The sequence below is a fragment of the Carcharodon carcharias genome, chromosome 15 (genome assembly GCF_017639515.1).
Source record: "Carcharodon carcharias isolate sCarCar2 chromosome 15, sCarCar2.pri, whole genome shotgun sequence".
NCBI classification, from domain to species: Eukaryota; Metazoa; Chordata; class Chondrichthyes; order Lamniformes; family Lamnidae; genus Carcharodon; species Carcharodon carcharias.
Genome location: NC_054481.1, coordinates 58,518,117 through 58,540,479, shown reverse-complemented (window position 1 = coordinate 58,540,479; position 22,363 = coordinate 58,518,117). Strand labels below are relative to the sequence as shown.

The 22,363-nt window shown below is 41.9% G+C and overlaps 2 protein-coding genes across 2 annotated transcripts in view; one reads left to right on the top strand and one right to left on the bottom strand.

The window, feature by feature from the left end:
- LOC121287754 (rho GTPase-activating protein 17-like) overlaps positions 1 to 22,363 on the top strand; it is a 289,690-nt gene that overhangs the window by 1,739 nt on the left and 265,588 nt on the right. The window lies entirely within an intron of this gene.
- Positions 16,153 to 22,363, bottom strand: part of lcmt1 (leucine carboxyl methyltransferase 1) — a 54,940-nt gene continuing 48,729 nt past the window's right edge. The window contains exons 10-12 of the mRNA XM_041205662.1: positions 22,146 to 22,237; positions 21,510 to 21,607; positions 16,153 to 16,466 (exon numbers count right to left, since the gene is read on the bottom strand). Of these exons, the coding sequence (XP_041061596.1) occupies positions 16,435 to 16,466; positions 21,510 to 21,607; positions 22,146 to 22,237 (222 nt within the window). The 3' untranslated portion in view covers positions 16,153 to 16,434. The remainder of the gene's footprint in view (positions 16,467 to 21,509; positions 21,608 to 22,145; positions 22,238 to 22,363) is intronic.

The window sequence follows — 22,363 nt, the reverse complement described above, 5'->3', positions numbered from 1 at the left end:
CAGTTAGTATATTGTAATTATCTCCTTATTGTGTGGTTGGCAGAAAGAATGCCAGACAGATTATACCAGTGACAACAATGAAATACAATCTGCTTTTAATTCCAAATTACTTTGTTATGCTTTATATCAAAAATCACTATGTATTAAGTGGGCTGAGAACCCACTGGTTGAGTTTTAAAAGACTGAATCAGTATTCCAGTGACTCAAAATTAAGATGACCGAGCATTTACATCTCTGCACCTTAAAAATTCTAAAGCCATTAAAATGGAATCAGCCTGTCCAGAAAGCTCATCAGAGATAATCATCTTGGAGGAGTGTGAAAATTTTGTGACCCATTCACAAAACATCTAGACAATTATTTGTATATTCAACTGGCTGGGGAGTAAGCCATTAGATGAAATCACTTTGGACAATGGGACTGAGAAAGGAACTTGCCCAGTCATGACCTAATCATGTCTAAACCATGGCCCTGAAATCAGTGTGTTATGACCATGATTGGGTAACTGGTCAGTTACCCCCTCCCTTGTGTTTAAGAAACTGCTTTTCTCCAGGCCACAGAACAGAAGGAGAGATGCTGAAGAAGCAGGACCCCTGTGTGGATACACTCCATCCATCCTGCAAGCTTGAGCCCTGCCTGTTGTTTGACCATCCACATGCTGCAGGCAGTGTTTTAAGAAGCCACCCAGCAGCGGCTGTCTCCAGAAGAAAAGATAAATCATCCAACAACATCCTTAAATCATCACAATGCCGAATCCAGAAACCGCCGAGCTCAGTCTGAAACCATTCAAGTCATCAATCAACAAGATCTGTATACCATTGGCTTTTATTGGATTTTTAAGATCACTTTACCAGTCCTGCCACTTTATAACTTGTGTGTGTGTGTACACACGTAAACCCTTGAATGCATGTGTGTGTTGAAGTCTGAGCATTTTTTATTATTTTTACTTGGACTGGGTGCCAAGTACAATAAATACTACTATATTTTCTTTTAACTACTTCCAAGGAAACATGTCTGTGTGTGTTACAGTCACAGCACTTAATCAATTAAACATTCACTGAAGTGGCAAGCGTATTTTTTTTTAAAAAAAAAACCTTTTATGGTCAAAGGGGGAGTGAGTAAAGAGGGGAGCATTGTATCTTTCCTTACCTGGTCGTAACAACTTAATCTGAATTATCTGTTAATATGATTGAAATTCTTACGACACGTTTTGTGGCATTTCATTTAAATTTCCTAATATGAACTAATTGCTCTTTTTAAAATAAAAAGGACTTAGGCCTGGATTTTCTACTCCTGTTTGCGGCAGGCGTCATGAAGGGCGGGAGCGGAAAATCTCGCAAGATCACAAAAATCAGTTTTACGTCATTGTAAAACCAGTTTGCAATCGTCTGCTCCTGCTGTCAATGGCAGGTCACGTTTCCTGCTGCTGAATGTCGGGAACGTCATTTCCATAGATTTACATGTAATTATAACACGCATAATTATAACCCTCACCTGAATCATCACCCCACATTCGATCATGAGGGCACGTCAGCATGCAATCACGGTGTTTCACAATGGTACATAAGCGATATGCACCTGCAACCTGCACTTCGCACCTCAATTCGAGGACCGTTCGCCTACCTTGTTTTGGGCAACGCTCGTGGTATTCAGGCTTTGCTGGCAGCACCACATCTTCAGGGGATGAACATGAAAGTCTCAACTCACCAGACCAGCGGTAAGGCGGGGGTGTCTTTTCAATGGCTGCAGGGTGAGGGTTGCTTGGCAAAAGGGGGAAATAGCCTCCGGCAAGTTTGGAAGCTGCAAGGCGAGGGCTTGCTTGACGAAGGAGGGGAGTACCAGGGTGTGAGCAGGGGTACATGTTTAACAGTGTAAGTGGCCTCATGATGTTGAGGTGGACACTGGGCATAGGCACCTCCACCTCAAGAATATCCATGGGCTAACTAATGGATCTGCACCACAGGAATAGTGGGATCAAGAGATACAAGGGGAGGACTGAGAAGTCTGTGAGGGAGGGTAATCTTAATGTTCACTTCCTGACAACAAAGAGTTGGGAGGTGTAATCCATACTTGCACAGGGAGGGGGCAAGCTGGTCTGGCATTGGGAGCTCGCTACCATCACTATTTTCCTACCTGCTGTGATTGTGCAGATAAAAAGGATAACGAGAACAAACCCTGCTGCTGCGGGCTCTGCAGGTTCCTTGGATGCTAGCTGACTGCACTATGTGTGGGAGGGGGGGTGGGGGGGTGGGAAAGGAGGGGCTGTGTGTGGTGGGGGGGGGGTGCGATTAAAGGGCCACTGAACTGAACTGTGCATTCCCACATGAGCAGACAGGCACAGCTGAGAGATGTTAATGGTCTCTCAATGACATTGCAGGGAATAACCAAAGTGAAGCAATTATGCACATTCATGTGACACTAATTGCGCAAAGTGACAGTAATCAATCTCTTGGGTTTAACCCCTTGCTTGTACTGTGGCATTTCCCCAGACAGATGATGAAGTGAAGTGCAATTGGGTACCAAGATGAGCTTTTGAATCATGTTGCAGCAGCGGGGCCGGACAAGCCTCAGGCTACCCTCAACATATTGCATAGCCTGTTTAAAAATTGACCCTCATGTATATTTCAAACACGAGTATTACAGTGCTGTGTATCAGGATGTCAGTGCCTGGGCTGAAAGCAGCACACATCCAGGTGCCTGGCCAAAGCACCCTCATAGCAGTTGCTCATGATTAGGGGGAGGGGGAGCACCCCTTGTTGTAGATCATTTCTGTTGTGAATAGTTGGCAGCACAGAACCCAGGGCTGTGAACCCACAATTGCTCACAAGTCATTGACAGAAAGATTAGTATTGTAGGTGAGTCCTGACTCTTGTCTCCTTCTCATTGATACTGCAGAGAGGAGGCTACCAGGAAGATGGAGTCTGGATTCATTGCTGCCTGCAAAATTGCAGACAGGAATGAGAGAAGAAGGAGAAGATTGTGATAGAGGAGGCTGGCTTGCCAAAGGGAGCAGCAAAACCCTCATGACCAACCCTCAGGGCCCCCTCCAGATGTGGAAAGCAGAAACGTCGCTAGAGCCAGTGTGTAAAAATGTCATCTGTCTTATCTGCAAATGACCGAGAAGCAGTGTTGCCGATGCCTCCACATGTCCAGGGATCTGGTAACTCACATTTGCCACATTTTCCATGAATTGGCACCACGTGGACTTGGAGGACATCCATTGCCAGTGGCTGTGAAAAACTTCTGCACCACTGGCTCTTTCCAGAGGTCCCACAGGACCTCTGTGGGATCTCTCTCAGGCATCCACACACAAATGCATGCATGAGGTCACAGATACCCTTTTTGCTGAGGCCCTCAATTACATCAGCTTCAACAGAGATCAAGCACGACAGAGATCAAGAGGATGACAGCGGTAGTTTGAGGAAGCCAATGCTGTAGATGAAGAGGCCATAGCACAGACCAGATGAGGCAGGCGTGCACAGGAGGACACATTAGCCCCAAGATTTCAGGAGAATGATGACTCGATGGAGTGAGCATCTTCTTGGACAAGTGGCCTACATGAGGGGCTAACATGATCAGGAGCTTTGCGACTCCTATCTTTTCAGCTATGCATTTCAAAATGAGAGTCAGTAGTTTCACATTAGGCTTCCCTTGGTATGGTCTTTTGAAGGTCGCTGAAGCCTTCAGAGCATGCTTCCTTGCTGAGATGATGTGCTGCCTGGAGGATGGTGTGTTGCCATTAAAGATCTCAAGGTGCTGACTGTTCAAGCATCTCTACAGCAACCCAGTCGCGATGGCAGCCTATATGATCCACTAACATGAGTGGGGTCATGGGTGGTAACCTTCAATTGGACTGCGCTCCTTAAGGTGATCCTTGTCCAGCAACACCACTATGCACTCCGAGTAACATCGATGGTACAACTGATGGGTGAGACTTGGGTCAAGGCGGCCGAGAACATTCGGCAGGTCTCAATCCATGTACAGATGAGTCAAACCTCCCTGTCATCTTGTTCACAATCTCATTGACACTCTGTGCTCTCACTTAGGGATGGTGGCCTACATTTTTTTCTCAGCTTATTATGAATGTGGACCACCTGAGGATGATGACATTCAAACAATTGTATGTCAGCCATTAATGTGCCTCCTCTTTAATGCAGACATTGTGCCCTCATGGGCTGTACTGGCCCTTGTGAATTGAAAAATCTCTTGACACCATGAGGCCCTCAGGGTTGCGTGTAGTTTCCAATATAGAGCACGCTTAATCTTCAGTACTTTATTGCTCATACCCCATTTCTCCCATCAACATTGTCTGAAGGTACGATTGACAGTTCCCGATCATGCTCAATGGATCCATGGTCCACCACGTGACCATTTGGAAATAGCATTTGTGATTGCGGCCAGTGGTCAGATGAGGGGATGCACACCGTTGCATCTGTATATTGAAATGAGAGCCGTGTGGCTGTAACACAGACAGCTACACGGTTAGAGACGCTTAGGCCTGTAGGTTTGAGTGCCAGGACATTAATTTGGCTGAGAGGGCCAGAGTCTGGTAGATTTAAGGTGGCAAGGTGCTTGCACTTGTTGCTCAGTTTATTAGACGTACAGTCAGAAAGTTGCAAGTGCAGCTGCCAGACAGCAATGCACAGTTCCTTAGAGTATGGCCTCATAGCATGGAAGCCCTGGCAAATGACAGAGTGCATGGAATTCCAGGACACATCAGGCTTATCCATGTGTTACCACTTCTGTCCTTCTACACTACACTACACCTTCAGCTTTCAATCATGCATACAACTTGGGAGAACATCTCTGCCTCTATGTCACACAGCCAAAAATGAAAATGAGACGACCCTGCAAAGCATGTGAACGATGCACCTTCCACAAACACAGATAACGTTATGTATGAGACATCACTGATGTTGGAATTGATGTGAAAACGGCCAGATGCTGCAGTGAAATGTAAGCAGACTACATACAAGTACGACATGCCCATGATAGTGACATCTGCAATAAGTGGGGGGAGGGGCTATGGTGTGTCACCTGATTGACTGCAACTCAGCTCTTAATAAAAAGGAGGCAAATACAAGAGGAGATGTGGAATGGGTTGTATTCTATTCATAGTTGTGTACATTATGTACATGTTGTGAACATCCATGCTACCATTGTGCTCCTATTGTTATTACATTTCTTAACTCTACCACTACATCTTGGTGCTTTCCCGACTTCCACAGTAAAGGTAGAAGCAGCCTGCTGACTGCTACATCCTGTTGTCTGTGATGACCTTGGCGGGCGCCCTCTGGAGGGCTGAGACCTGATGGGCCCTGGCCTGCTTCAGGTGTCCTGTGTGGGGCAGGTCCACCCTCCTCAGCCTGTGGAGCTGGAGTTGATGGGGTCACAGGAAGAGGGGAGTTGTTTCGGTGGAACACTTCTGCAGTCATCTGGGTGGATGGCTGCGGGTGTTTAGCTTCTCGATTGCCCCTTGCAATCTGAGGCGTGTAGCTGACATCCCTTCCTGATGTTCCCGTGCTTGTCACTGCAGCTCCAGCAACTTATTTAGGACGGAGTCTGGAGTGTTATCATCTGACTCAGACTCAGCAGAATCATGGCCTCCAGCAGTCCTCCAAGTGTCAGCAACTTCGGATGTCCCTGCCTTCACCTGCTGTGGATCAGATTGTTGTTTTTTTCATTCATTTATGGGATGTGGGTGTCACTGGCTAGGCCAGCATTTATTGTCCATCCTAATTGCTCTTGAGAAGGTAGTGGTGAGCTCACTTCTTGAACCACTCCAGTCGCTATGGTGTAGGTACACCCACAGTGCTGTTTGGGAGGGAGTTGCAGGATTTTGACCCAGCAACAATGAAGCAACTATATATATTTCCAAGTCAGGATGGTGAGTGGCTTGGAGGGGAGCTTCCAGGTGTGGTGTTCCCATGTATCTACTGCCCTTGTCCTTCTAGCTGGTAGCAGTTGTGGGTTTGGAAGGCGCTACCTAAGGAGCTTCAGTAGTTTCTGCAGTGCATCTTGTAGATGGTGCCACTGCTGCCACTATGCATCGGTGGTGGAAGGAGTAAATGTTTGTGGATGGGGCGCCAATCAAGCGGGTTGCTTTGTCCTGGATGGCATCAAGCTTCTTGAGTGTTGTTGGAGCTGCACTCATCGAGGCAAATGGAAAGTATTCCATTGCACTCCTGACTTGTGCCTTGTAGATGGTGGATAGGCTTTGGGGAGTCAGGAGGTTAGTTACTCGCCACAGGACTCCTAGTCTCTGACCTGCTCTTGTAGCCACAGTATTTATGTGGCTAGTCCAGTTCAGTTTCTGGTCAATGGTGACCCCCAGGATGTTGATAGTCGGGGATTCAGTGATGGTAACGTCATTGCATGTCAAGGGGCCACAGTTAGATTCTCTATTTTTGGAGATGATAATTATCTGCCTCTCGTGTGGTGCGAATGTTACTTGCCACTTGTTAACCCAAGCCTGATAATTCTCATTATTATTGTGATTTATTGTGAAGTTTGATTATTAGTGGGTTTTGGATAGTTTCTGTGTGTGTGTGTGTGATTTAATTGAATTGGAGACAGCTGGTTTGGAGGTTTTGAGTCATCAACAAAAGCTAAGTTTGAAATGCTAAATATGCAAACATGGCTGAAGTTTTAGATTGTGAGGTATGATTTGCATTCATAGGTAAATTAGGGTAGTTTGAATTTCAAAGAGATGGTAGGATGTTACACCTAGTCAGAAGAAGCTAAGACCAACAGTATGTTTATTTTTCCCAAAGGTTAGTGATAATATGAACAATAATTCATAAGATTTATATTATGGGAAAGGTAAAGCTCCAAAGACATATCAGAACAGTGGGATTTACATTAAAAAGGGAGAAACATGTATCAAGTAGATGAGGTTATGTGTCAAGGGGAAGGCATTCTAAGAGCTAACAAGTGTGAAAAGTCGTGCATCAAGTTGCTGTCTACAGGAACCGAAGCTAAGAAAACTCGCTTTGAATTTGACTGTCTAGGGTATTATGTGGCTTTGTCTGCACCTGTTTAAATCGATTTGTTTTACTGTTGCCTTAATGGGTGTGTAATTGGAAGCCAGATTAATTAGGGATTTTAGGAGTTATTATAGTAGTAATTTGTAGATTTATGTATGTGCTTGAACTATTTTCTTTTGTTAATGTTTAATTTAGTTTTCTAAAAACCTCTGAAGTCGTGGTAGTCTTACTACTTCTGAATTCAGGGCACACACCTTGAAATAAAATACAAATCGCTTGACTGCGTGATCAAGTTTCCTTCATGGATTTGATCCACCTGGCACACATCATCTGCCGCGTCATAATACTGGAGATTATCCAGGTCTTGCTGCATTTGGACATGGACTGCTTCAGTATCTGAGGAGTCACAAATGGTGCTGAACATTGTGCAATCATCAGTGAACATCCCCACTTCTGACTTTATGATAGAAGGAAGGTCATTGATGAAGCACCTGAAGATGGTTGGGCCTAGGACACCATCCTGAAGAACTCCTGCAGTGATGTCCTGAAACTGAGATGCTAGACCTCCAACAACCACAACCATTTTCCTTTGTGCTAGGTATGACTCCAACCAGCAGAGATTTTTCTCCCAGATTAGGGATGGAGGACATTGCAGCGGGTCATCATGGTGTCCAGCAGGCGCACAAATGAGGCATCACTAAACCTGGGGGCAGCACTCTTCTTAGGTTTTGGGGCCATCTCTTCAGTGGAACTGTCTTGGGCTGCAAGCATTGAGAACTGTGCGCGCTGTGGCTGTTTAAATATAGCGCCCAGAGTGTGGAAATGGTGAGGTCACATTGGGGCAGGTGAACTAGAGGCCGCCTGCCAGCGATCTGGTGGGTTTCATATGGATACATAGTTTACAAGGTGGGATGGGGACAATATGACGTGAAAACCCGCCATTGCAGCTGCCGGGAAAAGCGCCGATTTCCATGCCCACTACCGAACTTGGTGCAATTCAGGGATAATTCCACCCTTAGAATGAGCAAGAGTAGAAATATACATTCCTGTATGAATGAGGACAAAAATAATTGGAAAATAGATGTGATCTTTTACTTTTAGTAACGGATTGGTAACCTTAAGCATTGCGTAGATGTAACAACTGTTCATCAGGGGGTAAGTAGAGGAGGCTAATAGGTACCATTTTATGGAGTGCTATAAGGCTTTTTTTTCCCGTAACCAGTGCCCCCTGAGAACCGAAGTGAAACTGCCTAGAGTTGTTTTACATAGGAACTTTACATTTAGCAAAGGAATCTAACCTTGGTCCATACGCAAATCAAAGAGGTGAATGAACATTGTGCTCAACTGCTGTACCAGTTATTTATGTTTCACAGTTATGTTTCACCAGCTACATATTCTGTTCTTTTTGTGGACTTGAATTTATAATTAAACCTTTAATATGATTAATTTTATTACTTCTATGTTGCACCATACAGAGGGATATAAGCAGCTAAAGGATACGTTTTCCACTTGCTCTCCAGTAGCACACAGCCTTGTTCATCAGGAGTGTATATTGCGAGAACAGGTGAAAATTAATGGAAAATTATGAACTAAGGGTGCTCAATTTAGGATTATGTGCTCCATGCCTTAAGTGTGCAATAGAAAAATTGATCGCGATATTCCTATTTTTCATGTAACCTTTGCCTTACCTGAACAGGGAATATGTTGGTGAGTGAGATTTAAAATTAGAAAAGTCTTCAATTCCATTCTACAGATATTCTTCATCATAATATGTGCATAATTCTCTTCAATTTATAATTTGAAAAAGAAATATAAATAATTTCATTAATTTTTTTGCCCTGCAAACACATTTATTGATTTTTCTATTGCGTTTAATTTGCTGCTTTTTGCTATCATAACTATCATGATCATGTAACTTTGACACTATATTTAATTACATAATGTGATCAATATTTGATTACAGTTGCTGTCTTCAGTTTAATTTATTTCTCAATGACCTTCCGGCTCGCTTCCTTGCATCTACTGCTTATAAGATTAACTTATCCAAAATGCTACATTCCAATCCTTCTGAACTTCATTGGTTCCTCATGATGTTATGCCAATTTCAAAACTTTTGTCCAAGTTTTCAGATTTCTCCATGATTGTGCACCACTGCTGTTTAATGTTCTCCTACTTTACATCTCTCCAGTCACTCTCTGTTCCTCTATTAGTGGAATTCTCCTTGCTCCCTCATTGTTAATCAATTAATACAATTCTCACCTCTGGAATTTTCAACCCAGTTCCTTCTGCTCTGCCCTCCCAGTTTTTGAAAACCACCAAGATATTCCTCTCCAATTTTGCCTTTGGTTTCTATCCCTAGCCACTCTGTTCTATTCCCTTTTTTGTGCTTTCGATCCATCATATTCTTTTCTCCCTTATTATGAATATGGGACTGTTTTCTTTTAGCAAGTGATGAACGCGACATAAACATAAGCTATTGAACTACTTTCATAAGATAGTGAACACAAGAGACTCACAGTACTTCCTAACCTCTAAGTTATTTGTAGGTAGATTATGTCAGCCTCATGGTAAAGTTTCTTAAATATTCTGCTGCAAAAATTTGGTCCATAGCTTAAATGCTTTGGAATACAACTTTCAGTTTTAGAAATTAAAGTTTTTTTGAGGATCTGTTAAGCAGCCCTGAAGTAAATGCAATCCAAACAAGTTTGAGTTAATTAGTTAAAAGCTAATCTGTGTTTATCTTACAAGATCAAAGTTGATAGTGAAAAAACTTGAATAATGAATGATGATCCATCTCTTAGCTTGTAATGGTGCTAGAGGGTCTGGAGAAAGGGTCATAAACTCCTTTGGCAATATAAATTATTCATATGGGTTACATAATCAAAGAGTTGTGTTGGAGGTTAAATGATTTGTTTGCATTTCTGTTTGAATCATCCCAAAGCATGTCACATTGTCATAGAGATAGTGATTCAGGATGGGGCCTTGATTAGAAGGTTCTTTTGTTTAATTTATCCATGTGTGTTTGCTGACAAGCAAGCAGTTGAGTTTGGGAACAGACAGAGGCAACTGCAGCTTTGCTTTGGTGCCATCTGCATCTTACTAGATTGAGAAAGCCAACAGGAGATGATAGTCAGTTAAACATGTACTTCAGATAGAGAAAATACTAACTTCATCATTCGCCATGTGGAATGTAGGTGGAGCTCTATCTTAGTTTTGGATTTTGTGAAGAAAATGCAGCTTGATTTGCTCTAGCATGCAGCTAGTGAAAGAAATCTACAGTGGTTCACACAGATCCTTGTGGTAGAAAACAGTTGGCAGAGTTAGCTTGGAAAGCTGTGGGAAGGCAGTTGGGTATCTGCTGGCAACCCGAACTAGGAGCTGAGGCATCCACAATCGTGAGGTCTGTGAAGAAAAGGTGGAGGGTTGTGTAGCCAGAAAGCTAATGGAAGGACCCCCATAAAATCTTATCTTGGATTACGGCTGGAAAGTTGAGGAGAAATTAAAGTGAATTCTGCAGGGCTTTGACATACCTTTGGGGTTGGTCCAACAAAAAGTAAGTGAACCTTCAAGATTCTTGTAATGTATAAGGGAGCTCTTGATGGGGGTGGGGGTTGGTGCGGGAAGTATGAAATAGAACTTGAGTTCATAGCATAAGTAGTTATGAACTATAGTGTTAAGCTAATAATTATTGCTTTATTACATTCCTTTTATAAACAATAAAGATTGTTTTTGTTTAAAAACATGAAATCTTGTGGTATAGTTCTTTCAGTTAATCACTGGGTGTTTGGATTTCTCTTTAAATGTTAACGGTCTTTAACAGGATCGTAACAGTTCAAAGATAATTAAGCTGATGGAAAATCAGCACAAAATTAAGCTTTCCTAACTGCAAGATAAAGTGCCACAAATACTATGTAGATTTTGAGGTACATAAGCTGAGATGTTAACTCCGGTAATGCTTAACAAGTTTCCTCACTGCTCAACTACAATGGCAATTTCCTGACATCCTGCACTCCTCCTTTTGGCTTATGTAGCTCCAGCACCAGCACCTTGTTTTATTTCCGTGTTTCTGTTCAATGACATTCTTTCCAGGTGCAAGATAAAAGTGCCACAAATACTGTGCAAATAATCAGGTGCATAAGCTCAGATGCTTAACAAAGGTTTTCCAACCGCTGAACTACAACGACAGTGGCAATTTCCAGGCATCCTGCACTTTTCCTTGTGGCTTACATAGCTCCAGCGCCTTGTTTTATTTGTGTTTGTGTTCAGTTACATTCTTCTACAGAGACAAAATTAACAAAAGAAATGTTAAAGTATGGATACGACCACAAAAAGATGAGCAAGATAAACTCACAGGTAACTACTGAAATATTGAATGGCTACTTCACCGCAGTTTTTACTAACAAAGTTAATGATATGGACACTTCGCTAGAGAATGAGCTTAAAAAGAATATTAAGAAGTTGGGATAGAAAGGGAGAAAGTGGTTGACAATTTAAGAAAACTAAAAGGATAAAAGACTAGGTCCATACACATATTTAAGGAAACAAAGAAAGAGATAATAGAGACACTAAGAGAGATGCTATTTTCTATATTGTCCCATAGGTGGGGAAGGGCCAGAGGACAGCAGAAAAGTAATGTTGTTGCTATATAAAGAAAAAAGTAAAATAGAACAAAGCCTGGGAACTGCAGGCCAGTTAGCTGATATTAGAATCTATACTAAAAGAAGTGATAGCATCTAGAGACAGAAAATATCATTAAAAAATGCATGAATTCTGAAATAAATCACACTTATCTAACCTGGTTGGATTCTTTCAAGAGGTAATGGGAAGAGTAGATATGAATAATACAGTACATATCGTGGACTTGTTATTTCAAAGGGCCATCAAAAAAAGTACCACATGGTAGGTTTATGATAAAAGTTAAGGCATTTAGAATTGGGGAAAATAGCTGAATGGATAGCAAAATGGCTAAAATAAGGAAAACAGAAAGTAAGGAGGGGTAAAGAGTAGTTATTTAGATTGGAGGAAGGTAGAAAGTGTTCCATAGAGATCAGTACAGAGAACATTGTTCATAATTTACATTAATGATTTGGACTGGGAACAAGTAACTCAATATCAAAATTTGCAGATGATGTCAAACTGGGGTATAGGTAACAATGAGGAAGGAATCAACAAAATACAAGAAGACATTAGAAAACATGCAGACTGAGCAGTTTAATGGCAAATGAACTTTAACATAGCTAAGACATGTGGTTGTGCCCTATGGTCAGAAAAATAGAAACATCACCTACAGCTCAGGAAATAAGATTGAATGGGTGGAAGAGCAAAGGAGTCGAGAGATACATGTGGACAAATCATTAAAAGCTGCATTGCAGATGAGCAAAGCATTTAAAAATGCTAACAAACTGGGAGTTACTTCTAAAGGTCTAGAATTCAAAGGTAGTGAATTTATGTTAAACTTGTAGAGGACCCTGATCAAGCAGCATAATTCTGGTCTCTATCAGGGGCATAGAAACATTGAAGAAAGTGCAAAATAGATTTACACAACTGGTACCAGCACTGTCAGGAAAGACTGAAGAGGTTGGGGATTTATGTTCCTTAGAAAAGAGATGCAGAGGTTACCTGATAGAAATCTTTTTAAACTATGAATGGGATGGACAGGATAGATGTGGAGAGAATGCTTCCACTTTTGGGAGAATCCAAACAAGGGGCCTTAAATACAACATCACTCCTTGACATTCACTGGATTTACCATTGCTGAATCCTCCACTATCAACATCGTGGGGGTTACTATTGACCAGAAACTGAACTGAACTAGCCATATAAATACTGTGCCTACAAGAGCAAGCTAGGAATCCTGCAGTGAGTAACTCACCATCTGACTCCCCAAAGCCTGTCCACCATCTACAAGGCACAAGTCAGGAACGTGATGGAATATGCTCCATTTACCTAGATGAATGCAGTTCCAACAACACTCTAGAAGCTCATCACCATTCAGGACAAAGCAGCCTGCTTGATTGGCACTCCATCCACAAACATTCACTCCCTTCACCACCAACACACAGTGGCAGCAGTGTGTACCATCTACGTGTTGCACTGCAGGAACTCAGCAATCCTTCTTCGTCAGCACCTTCCAAACCCATGACTGCTACCACCTAGAAAGACAAGGGCATCAGATGCATGAGAACACCAGTATCTGGAAGTTCCCCTCCAAGTCACTCACCATCCTGACTTAGAAATATATTGCCGCTGTTCCTTTGATGTCTCTGGATCAAAATCCTGGAACTCCCTCCCTCACAGCATTGACGATGTACCTACACCACTTGAACTGGTTCAAGGCGGCAGCTCACCACTTTCTCAAGTACAATTAGGGGTGGCCAATAAATGCAGGCCTAGCCAGCGTCGCCCACATCCCATGAATGAATAAAAAAAATTAAGTCACTGTACTTGATCAATTACTTAATACAGTTTATTTTTTTATTTTTGCTTCAGGCTTATGTTTCCTGGAGACAGTTTTGAATTTTTTTTCCCCAATTGTGTTCCATGGGCTCTGGAAGAATTTCACCGATATGTCCAATCTTCATTGGTGCATTTGGACAATGAGTGCCCGCAAGCTTTTCAACTTCAAAGTACATCCCAAATAATTCTTGCTTGGGTTCAGTAATGGTGCTTTCCAAGTTTGAATACTGTGACATACAGATGTGAAATTAGGAATGGTCACTTCATTGCAATATTTAAACCAGATGGATTTTGATAAACGTGTTGAACCATCTGTTGAATTGTATTCTTTGTATCTGTTCAGCTTTTAGGGGAGGTTAGAAAATTTAAGCTATAGCGATAGAAAAGGCCCACAGATCTCCTTATGCAAATTGCTCCATCAGTTTTTGGTTAGAACCAAGCTAGCCATAAATTCAAAAAAAATCTCCAGATGCTCCTCTCTTTGCCAGTTTATGTAGAGTACTCCAGTTACTTCAGTGTTTGTCAGTGCAACTGGCGTCCAAAATCATCCTTGTACAACATATTCCAAAAAACATCCAGCTTCCTCTTCTTTTGTAAGGGTCCAGCTCTTAATACTACACAAAAGCACGGACTGCAAACTAGCCTCATATGTTCTTTCTCACATCCAAAATAAAACAAATCCTTCCCAATAATGATTTCCATCTAACAAAATGCTTGCAACTACGATGAGGCAACTTCTTACCTCTTTGCATATCAACCTGCATTAGATAAACACATCCACCATTTCTGCCTCTTTAGCAATCATGGCTACCTTTGTTTTGCTTATCTTGTGTATTTGAGACATAATCCTGATTTTGAGCTCCCACTTTTTTCCCTCAGGTATGAGTGACACTGGCAGGCTATATATTTCCAGATTAATCCTAATTGACCTGACAAGGTAGTGGGCATTCCTCCAATTGTGCTTTATAGTAATTGTTAATTTGGCTGAGATGGTTGCACTGGCAAGCCAGTCTAAAGTTATATGTAAGGCGGACCTAATAGAGCTGGACAAGATCCTTTTGCTACAGAACATGAGTAAATTAGTTGATGCATCAAAATAATTTGGTAGTTTAAGATCTGTTTCTAGTACTAATCCATAGATTACCAGATACATTGAATGTTATTTCACAATGTATGATAGTGGAATTAGAACTCTCAACCTCTGAATTGCTATCCCAATATAACTCCTACACTAACTTAGTCATTAGTTCAGCACCAAGCTCCTCAGTCGTCACCAGGACAACAATCAATGATCCACTTTAAATGCTAGCATTGTCTTCTAACTCTAAGTTTCATGAGTGCCCTCCTGAATAAAATACATTAATACCTGGATGAAAGGCTATTATGGGGAAAATTAGACTAAATCTTACTGAGACAGATGATTGGAAAATGCTGGAAATGTAGAAAATATCAATGTCTGTTTCACAGGTTGAATTTCTTCAAGTGGAAGCTCACCAGTTTGTGCCTCCTGTTCCCAAGTCTGTATCATTTATACATAAAGATGACCAATAGTTCAAACAATAATCTCCAGGGTATAACATTTATACATAAAGATGACCAATAGTTCAAACAATAATCTCCATGGTATAACATGAAACATACCAACAGTACAAAACATACAACAATCATTTATCTTTTTAATCATTTAACCAATATCCTAACCATGCTGCTGTATTCCTTTAAATACTAAGCACTTTAATTTTATCAACATGCTTCCTACAGGATACCTTATAAATAGCACCTCATCACCATTGTGTATTCTGCCTGAAGGCAGGTACTCGGCTCAGTCTTCTTCAGGCCTCTCTGTCCTGTACCAGTCTTTTCATTTTCCAATAACGTCACTCAATTTTCAAGCCATCCAACATTTGATATTCTCTTCCTCTTCCTTGAAATCTTCCCTCCATAAAATGATTTAATAGTCCGTTTTCCTTAAGATGTGCCCTGGCCAGTCTTTCTGCCTTTTCCTAATTCCATTCAGCAAATTTCTTTGTCCGTTCACTCTCCTCAGCACTTCGTTTATTACTTTTTTTTTCCCCAGCTGATCCTTTCCATTTTCCTCCAAGCCCACACCTATAGTGTGATAAATATAATTGATCACTAATTTTTGTTTGATTTGTTCATGGGATGTGGGCTTTGCTGGCTAAGCCAGCATTTATTGCCCATTCCTAGTTGCCCCTGGGAGGTGGTGGCGAACTGCCTTCTTGAACTGCTGCAGTCCAAGCACTGTGGGTGTACCTACACCACATGGACTGCAGCGATTCAAGAAGGAAGCTCACCACCACCTTCTAAGGGGCAACTAGGGATGGGCAATAAATGCTGGCCTAGCCAGCAAAGCCCATATCCCATGAATGAATAAAACAAGATGAAGGAATTAGTTATGAACTGATCAAACTAATAAAAGCTGACTAACAGAGTCTATAATTATAAAGACCACATTTATGCAGTAAAGAATAGACAACTGATTAATTTACTAAAAAGGTAACAGCAATTGTCTAATCACATTACTGTAAAAATTAACTGATTAACAGTTTAAATTCACATTTATTTAGTTTGGATGTAATCCAAATAAAATCGGATTTTAAATCAACAATACTGAAAAGAAATGTCTTCACTGTTGCATTTGTGGAAAACACTATTTTTGTGTACTGATGATTAAAAAAAACAACTCTGTTGTTTTGGTGAACACATCAATCTCAAATAAGAACTTTATTAAATATCACAAATTAAAACAAATCAATCTTTCTGATGCAAAACAAGTAGTTTGCTAATCTAACAAACTACAGGATTTAAGTTCACAAAATGATGCAAGTTCAGCGTTTTCTGGTGCTTATATGCAGTAAAACAGCAACAAACATTTAGTCACAAAGGAAGTGTTCTGTTAAGGTTTCAGTGGATTTCCCTTTTCATGCAGATTGATTGCTGGATTCATAGTTGCACTTTGCTTCATAATGGAAATCAAATGTTCCCAAACATAATGTCACCAATACCTGAAAACAAACAGAGGACATTACATGTGAGAATACAGTGGGTAGTTATGCGGAATAGGTCAGTTTGTTGATTTCAACCCACTACTTCTGCATGTCCATTTTTTTTCCAAAGTTGAAAAGGAAACTTGTATGAAAGGTGATAGGAATTCAGCCCTATGACACTATACTCTGAATTCCAGTCCTCAGAAATGACATTTCACTTGAAGGAGGGGAAAACTGGCAACTTCCTATGAAAGGAACGACACCTTAAAGAGGGAATTTCATCACTGGCACTGCTGCTTTAAAAAGAAAATAACTTTATTCTATTCACTTTTTTAAAAAAAGCTACTTTGCAAACTGGCTTGGAACAGTGCACATAGAAATAATACAAACATAAACCATTCTGTGCAACCCATCTACTGCTGCTAATCTTTCGCAACAGTAGTAGTCTTAATCCTATCCTATTTCCCTTATCCCTTCACCTACCCCCATTCTTTTCCTTCAACCACCTAATTATTAAAAAAATTATTCTTTCATGAGATCTCAGCACCGCTGGATAGACCAGCATTTGTTGCCCATTCCTAATTGTCCTCTAGGAGGAGGTGATGAGTCGCCTTTTTGAACCATTGCAGTCCATGTGAGAACTTAGGAGAAGAAGTAGGTCATTTGGCCCTTCAAGCCTGCTCTGCCACTCAATAATCATGGCTGACCTGGTTGTGGTCTCAACCCCACTTTCCTGTCTGCCCCCCATAACCCATGATTCCCATGTCCATCAAAAATCTGTCCAACTATACCTTGAATAAATTCAGTGATCCAGCCTCCAATGCTCTCTGGGGAAGAGAATTCCACATAATAATGACCTTTGGACAGAAAAAATTTCTCATCTCCATCTTATTCTTAAACTGTATCCCCTAGTTCCAGTCTCCCCCACATGTGGAAACATCCTCCCAGTATCTACCCTGTCACGTCCCCTCAGAATCTTATATATTTCAATAGGATCACCTCTCGCTCTTCTAAACTCCAATGGGTATAGGCCCAATCTGTTCAACTTTTCTTCATAGGATAAGCCCTTCATCCCAGGAATGAATCAAGTGAACCTTTTCTGTATTGTTTCTAACTCAATTATATCTTTTTTTCAAATGAAGAGATAAAACTGTACACAGTATTCCAAATGTCATCTCACCAATGCCCTGTAGAGCTGCAGTAAAATTTCCCTACTTTTATATTCCATTCCCCTTGCAATAAGTGCCAACATTCCACTTGCCTTCCTAATCACTTGTTATACCCGCATGCTAACATTTTGTGATGCATGCACCAGGTCGCCCAGATCCCTTGTACGAGTTCTGCAATCTCTCAACTTAAATAGTATACTGCTTTTCCATTCTTACTACCAAAGTGGACATGTTCATGTTTTCCTACATTACACACCATTTCCAAATTTTTGCCCACTCACTTGTCTATATCCCTTTTTCAGGCTCTCTACCTCCTGTGGACAACTTACTTTCCTAACAATCTTGGTGTTATCGGCAAATTTAGCTTTTTTTTTTAAATTCATTCATGGGATTTGGGCATCACTGGCTTGGCTAGCATTTATTGCCCATCCCTAATTGACCTTGAGAAGATGGTGAGCTGCCTCTTGAACCACTGCAGTTCAAGTCGTGTAGGTACATCAACAGAGCGATTAGGGAGCTCCAGGATTTTGACACCGTGACAGTGAGGGAATAGCGATATATTTCCAAGTCAGGATGGGGCTTGGATTGGAAATTCCAGGTGGTGGTGTTCCCACCTGTCTGCTGCCTTTGTCCTTCTGGATGGTAGCGGTTGGGGGTTTCGAAGGTGCTGTCTAAGGAGGCTTGGTGAATTTCTGCAGTGCATCTTGTAAATGGTACACACTGCTGCCACTGTGCGCGAGTGGTGGAGGGATCAGGTGCCAATCAAGCGAGCTGCTTTGTCCTGGATGGTGCCAAGTTTCTTGAATATTGTTGGAGCTGTAGTCATCCAGGCAAGTGGGGAATATTCCATCATACTCCCGACTTGTGCCTTGTAGATGGTGGACAGGCTTTGGGGAGTCAGGAGGGGAGTTACTCATTGCAGGATTCCTAGTCTTTGGCCTGCTCTTGCAGCTATAGTATATAAATGACTAGCCCAGTTCCGTTTCTGGTCAATGGTAACCCGCAGGATGTAGATAGTGGGGGATTCAGTGATGGTAATGCCATTTAATGTCAAGAGGCAATGGTTGGATTCTCTCTTGTTGGAGATGGTCATTGCCTGGCACTTGCGTGGCGTGAAGGTTACTTGCCACTGTCAGCCCAAGCCTGGATGCAGCCCAGGTCTCGCTGCATTTGGACATTGACTGCTTCACTATCTGAGGCATCGCAAATGGTGCTGAAAATTGTTCGCTGATGATTGCACATCCCCACTTCTGACCTTATGACGGAAGAAAGGTCATTGATGAAGCAGCTGAAAATGTTTGCGCCAAAGACACTACCCTGAGGCACTCCTGCAGTGATGTCTTGGAACTGAGATGATTGAAATCTATCTTTCTTTATGCCAGGCATGACTCCAACCAGCAGAGATTTCTCCCTTTGATTCCCATTGACTCGGGTTTTGCTTGGGCTCCTTGATGCCACACTCAGTCAAATGCTGCCTTGATGTCAAGAGCAGTCACTCTCACCTCACCTCTGGAGTTCAGCTCTTTTGTCCACATTTGAACCAATGCTGTAATGAGATGAGAAGCTAAGTGCTGGCGGAACCCAAACAATACCCGTGAGCAAGTTATTGTTAAACAAGTGCCGCCTGATAGCACTGTTGATGACCCCTTCCATCACTCCACTGATTATCGAGATTAGACTGATGGGGTGGTAATTGGCCAGGTTAGATTTGTCCTGCTTTTTGTGTAGAGGACATAACTGGGTGATTTTCCACATAGTCGGGTAGATGCCAGTGTTGTAGCTGTACTGGAACAGCTTGGTTAAGGGCACGGCAAGTTCTGGAGCAGATGTCTTCAGTACTATTACTGTAGCTCTGCAATGTCCACTGCATTCAGCTGTTCCTTTGTATCACGTGGAGTGAATCAATTTGGCTGAAGATTGACATGTGTGATGGCACCTGGCTGAAGATTGTTGCAAATACTTCAGCCTTATCATTTGTACCATGTGCTGGGCTCCCCCACCATTGAGGTGGGGATATTTGTGGAGCCTCCTCCTCCTGTGAGTTGTTTAACTGTCCACCACCATTGATGGCTGGATGTGGCAGCACTGCAAAGCTGAGATCTGAGCCTTTGGTTGTGTAATTGCTTAGCTACCTATTACTTGCTGCTTAAGCTGTTTGATACCAAAGTAGCCCAGTGTTGTAGCTTCACCAGGTTGACACCTCATTTTTAGCTATGCCTGGTGCTGCTCCTGGCTGCCATCCTGCACTCTTCATTGAACCAGGTTTGATCTCCTGGCTTGGTGGTATTGGTTGAGTAGGGGATAATGCCAGGTGATGAGGTTACAGATTGCAGTTGAGCACAATTCTGCTGCTGCTGATGGCCCACAGTGCCTCGTGGATGCCCAGTCTTGAGTTGCTAGATTTGTTCAAAATCTATCCCATTTAGCACGGTGCTAGTACCACACAACACGACGTCCTCAGTGTGAAGATGGGACTGGCAGACAGGTCGTTCAGGATAATGGCAAGTATGTTTTTCCCACTTGTTGGTTCCTTTACCACCTGCCGCAGACCCAGTCTAGCAGCTATGTCCTTTAGGACTTGGTCAACTCAGTCTGTAGAGGTGCCACTGAACCATTCTTGATGATGGACATAGCAATCCCCCACCCAGAGTACATTCTGCACCCTTGCTACCTCAGTGTTTCCTCCCAATGGTGTTAAACATGGAGGAACACTGATTTATCAGCTGAGGGGAATAATCAGCAGGAGGTTTCCTTGCCCATGTTTGACCTGATGCCATAAGGCTTCGTGGGATTCGGAGGATTCCTAGGGCAACTCCCTACTGACTATATGCCACTGTGCTGCTACCTCTGCTGGGTCTGTTGTGCTGGTGGGACAGGGCATACCTAGGGATGGTGAGGGTGGTGTCAAGGACATTAAGTTTTGATTCCATGAGTATGACTATGTCAGGTTGTTGCTTGACTAGTCTGTGAGACACACTTTTTAGCACAAACCCCCAGATGTTAGTAAGGAGCTGTGTGATCCGAATGGTTTCATTCCTTATTGGCTTGCTGGCAGTCTGATACAACTGAGTGGTTTGCTAGGCCACTTCAGAGGGCATTTAGGAGTCAATCACATTGCTGTGGATCTGGACTCACATAGGTTTTTACCCAAATGAGTTTTTACGACAGTTGTTTCATGGTCATCATTAGATCTCTAATTCCAGACTTTTATCGATTGAATTCAAATTCCACCATCTGCCATGGTGGGATTTGTACCCCAGTCCTCAGAGCATTACCCTGGGACTCTAGATTACTCTTCCAGTGACAATACCACTACGCCACTGCCTCTGCTCTACATACCACACATTTGGTTCCTTCATTCAAATCATTGATGTAGATTGTAAATAGTTGAGGCCGCAGTACTGACCCCTGTGGCACTCCACTAGTGATGTAGGTACACCTACAATGCTGTTAGAAAGGGAAATGTTGATATGGGATCTGCTTCATTCACTACCTTGATAAAGCAGAGAAACTCTGTTTTACACTAAATCCTAAATCTGTGACATTTATGTCACAATCATCAAAAGCAGCTTCTAGGCTTATGGATATGTAATTTGTTTGTTCCTGTTTGGTTTGTTTTTTCACTATCTTAGGCTTCAGACCATTTGTCTTTCTGCCCTACTTTTGTCACTGATATTTTCAATATAGACTTAACTACCCTTCCCTCCCTTCATAGATGTGGGTTGCCTGTTTTTCCCTCCATCAAGTGAAACCACATTTCTGAGGACTGGAATTCAGAATGCAGTGTCATAGGACTGAATTCATATCACCTGTCCATCTATCCACACAGAAGTTTCCTTTTCAACCTTGTATCTATAGGATGGCATGTAGACGGAAAGCATGAAAAGATTACCAAAATCATCACTATCCTTTGTGGCCCAGCAGATGCAATAATGTTGCAGTAGTTGCTGCAAAAGCTCCTTCTCATCCAAGAATTCAAGATGTTCTATCCTGGGGGAAACCAGTAAATTAAGATTAGAGGAAGGGATGAACTAGCCCATGGTAACAGTATTGTTGCATTGTTACTGGATATACACAAAAGAACACAAGAATTAGCAGGAATAGGACATTCGGCCCCTTCAGCCTGCTCCGCAATTCGATAAGATCATGGCTGATAGACACATGATAGACATAGTGGCAATATCAGAAAAAGCAAAAGCTCAGGAAATCCACAATAAATGACTCAGAATTCAATAATTATCTTTAAAATTAGGGAATTAATGTTGTAAATTTTATTCTAATATATCCCTGCATTTGTGGCTTTTATACCTATGTTTCTATTAAATTATTCTGACTGACATGACAACTGTAAGTTGCTACGATTCATTTAGATAATTGCTCCAAAGTCAGAAAAGTGCTGACCTACAAAATGGCCTAACAGACTGGCTTGACAGTTACCCTATCAAATAGCAAACTCATACACTGCTTTAGTTTGTAATGCCAGCACCAGAAGAGAACTGCTGAAAATCACCATCAAAATTAAATGTACCTCTGAATATCTGCTTGTGGCAAACTATTATAAACTGTCATCATGTCCATAGCATTCGCATGATCCCAGCCATTCAAAAGAAACCGATCTTTCTGTGAAGTAATAAATCCAAACAATTTCACACTAGAAACAATCATAGGCTGTACTTATAAAGCAGTTCACTATTTAAGAACCATTGAAGTCCTATTTGAAATTCAATTTAAATAGAAGAAAACAAA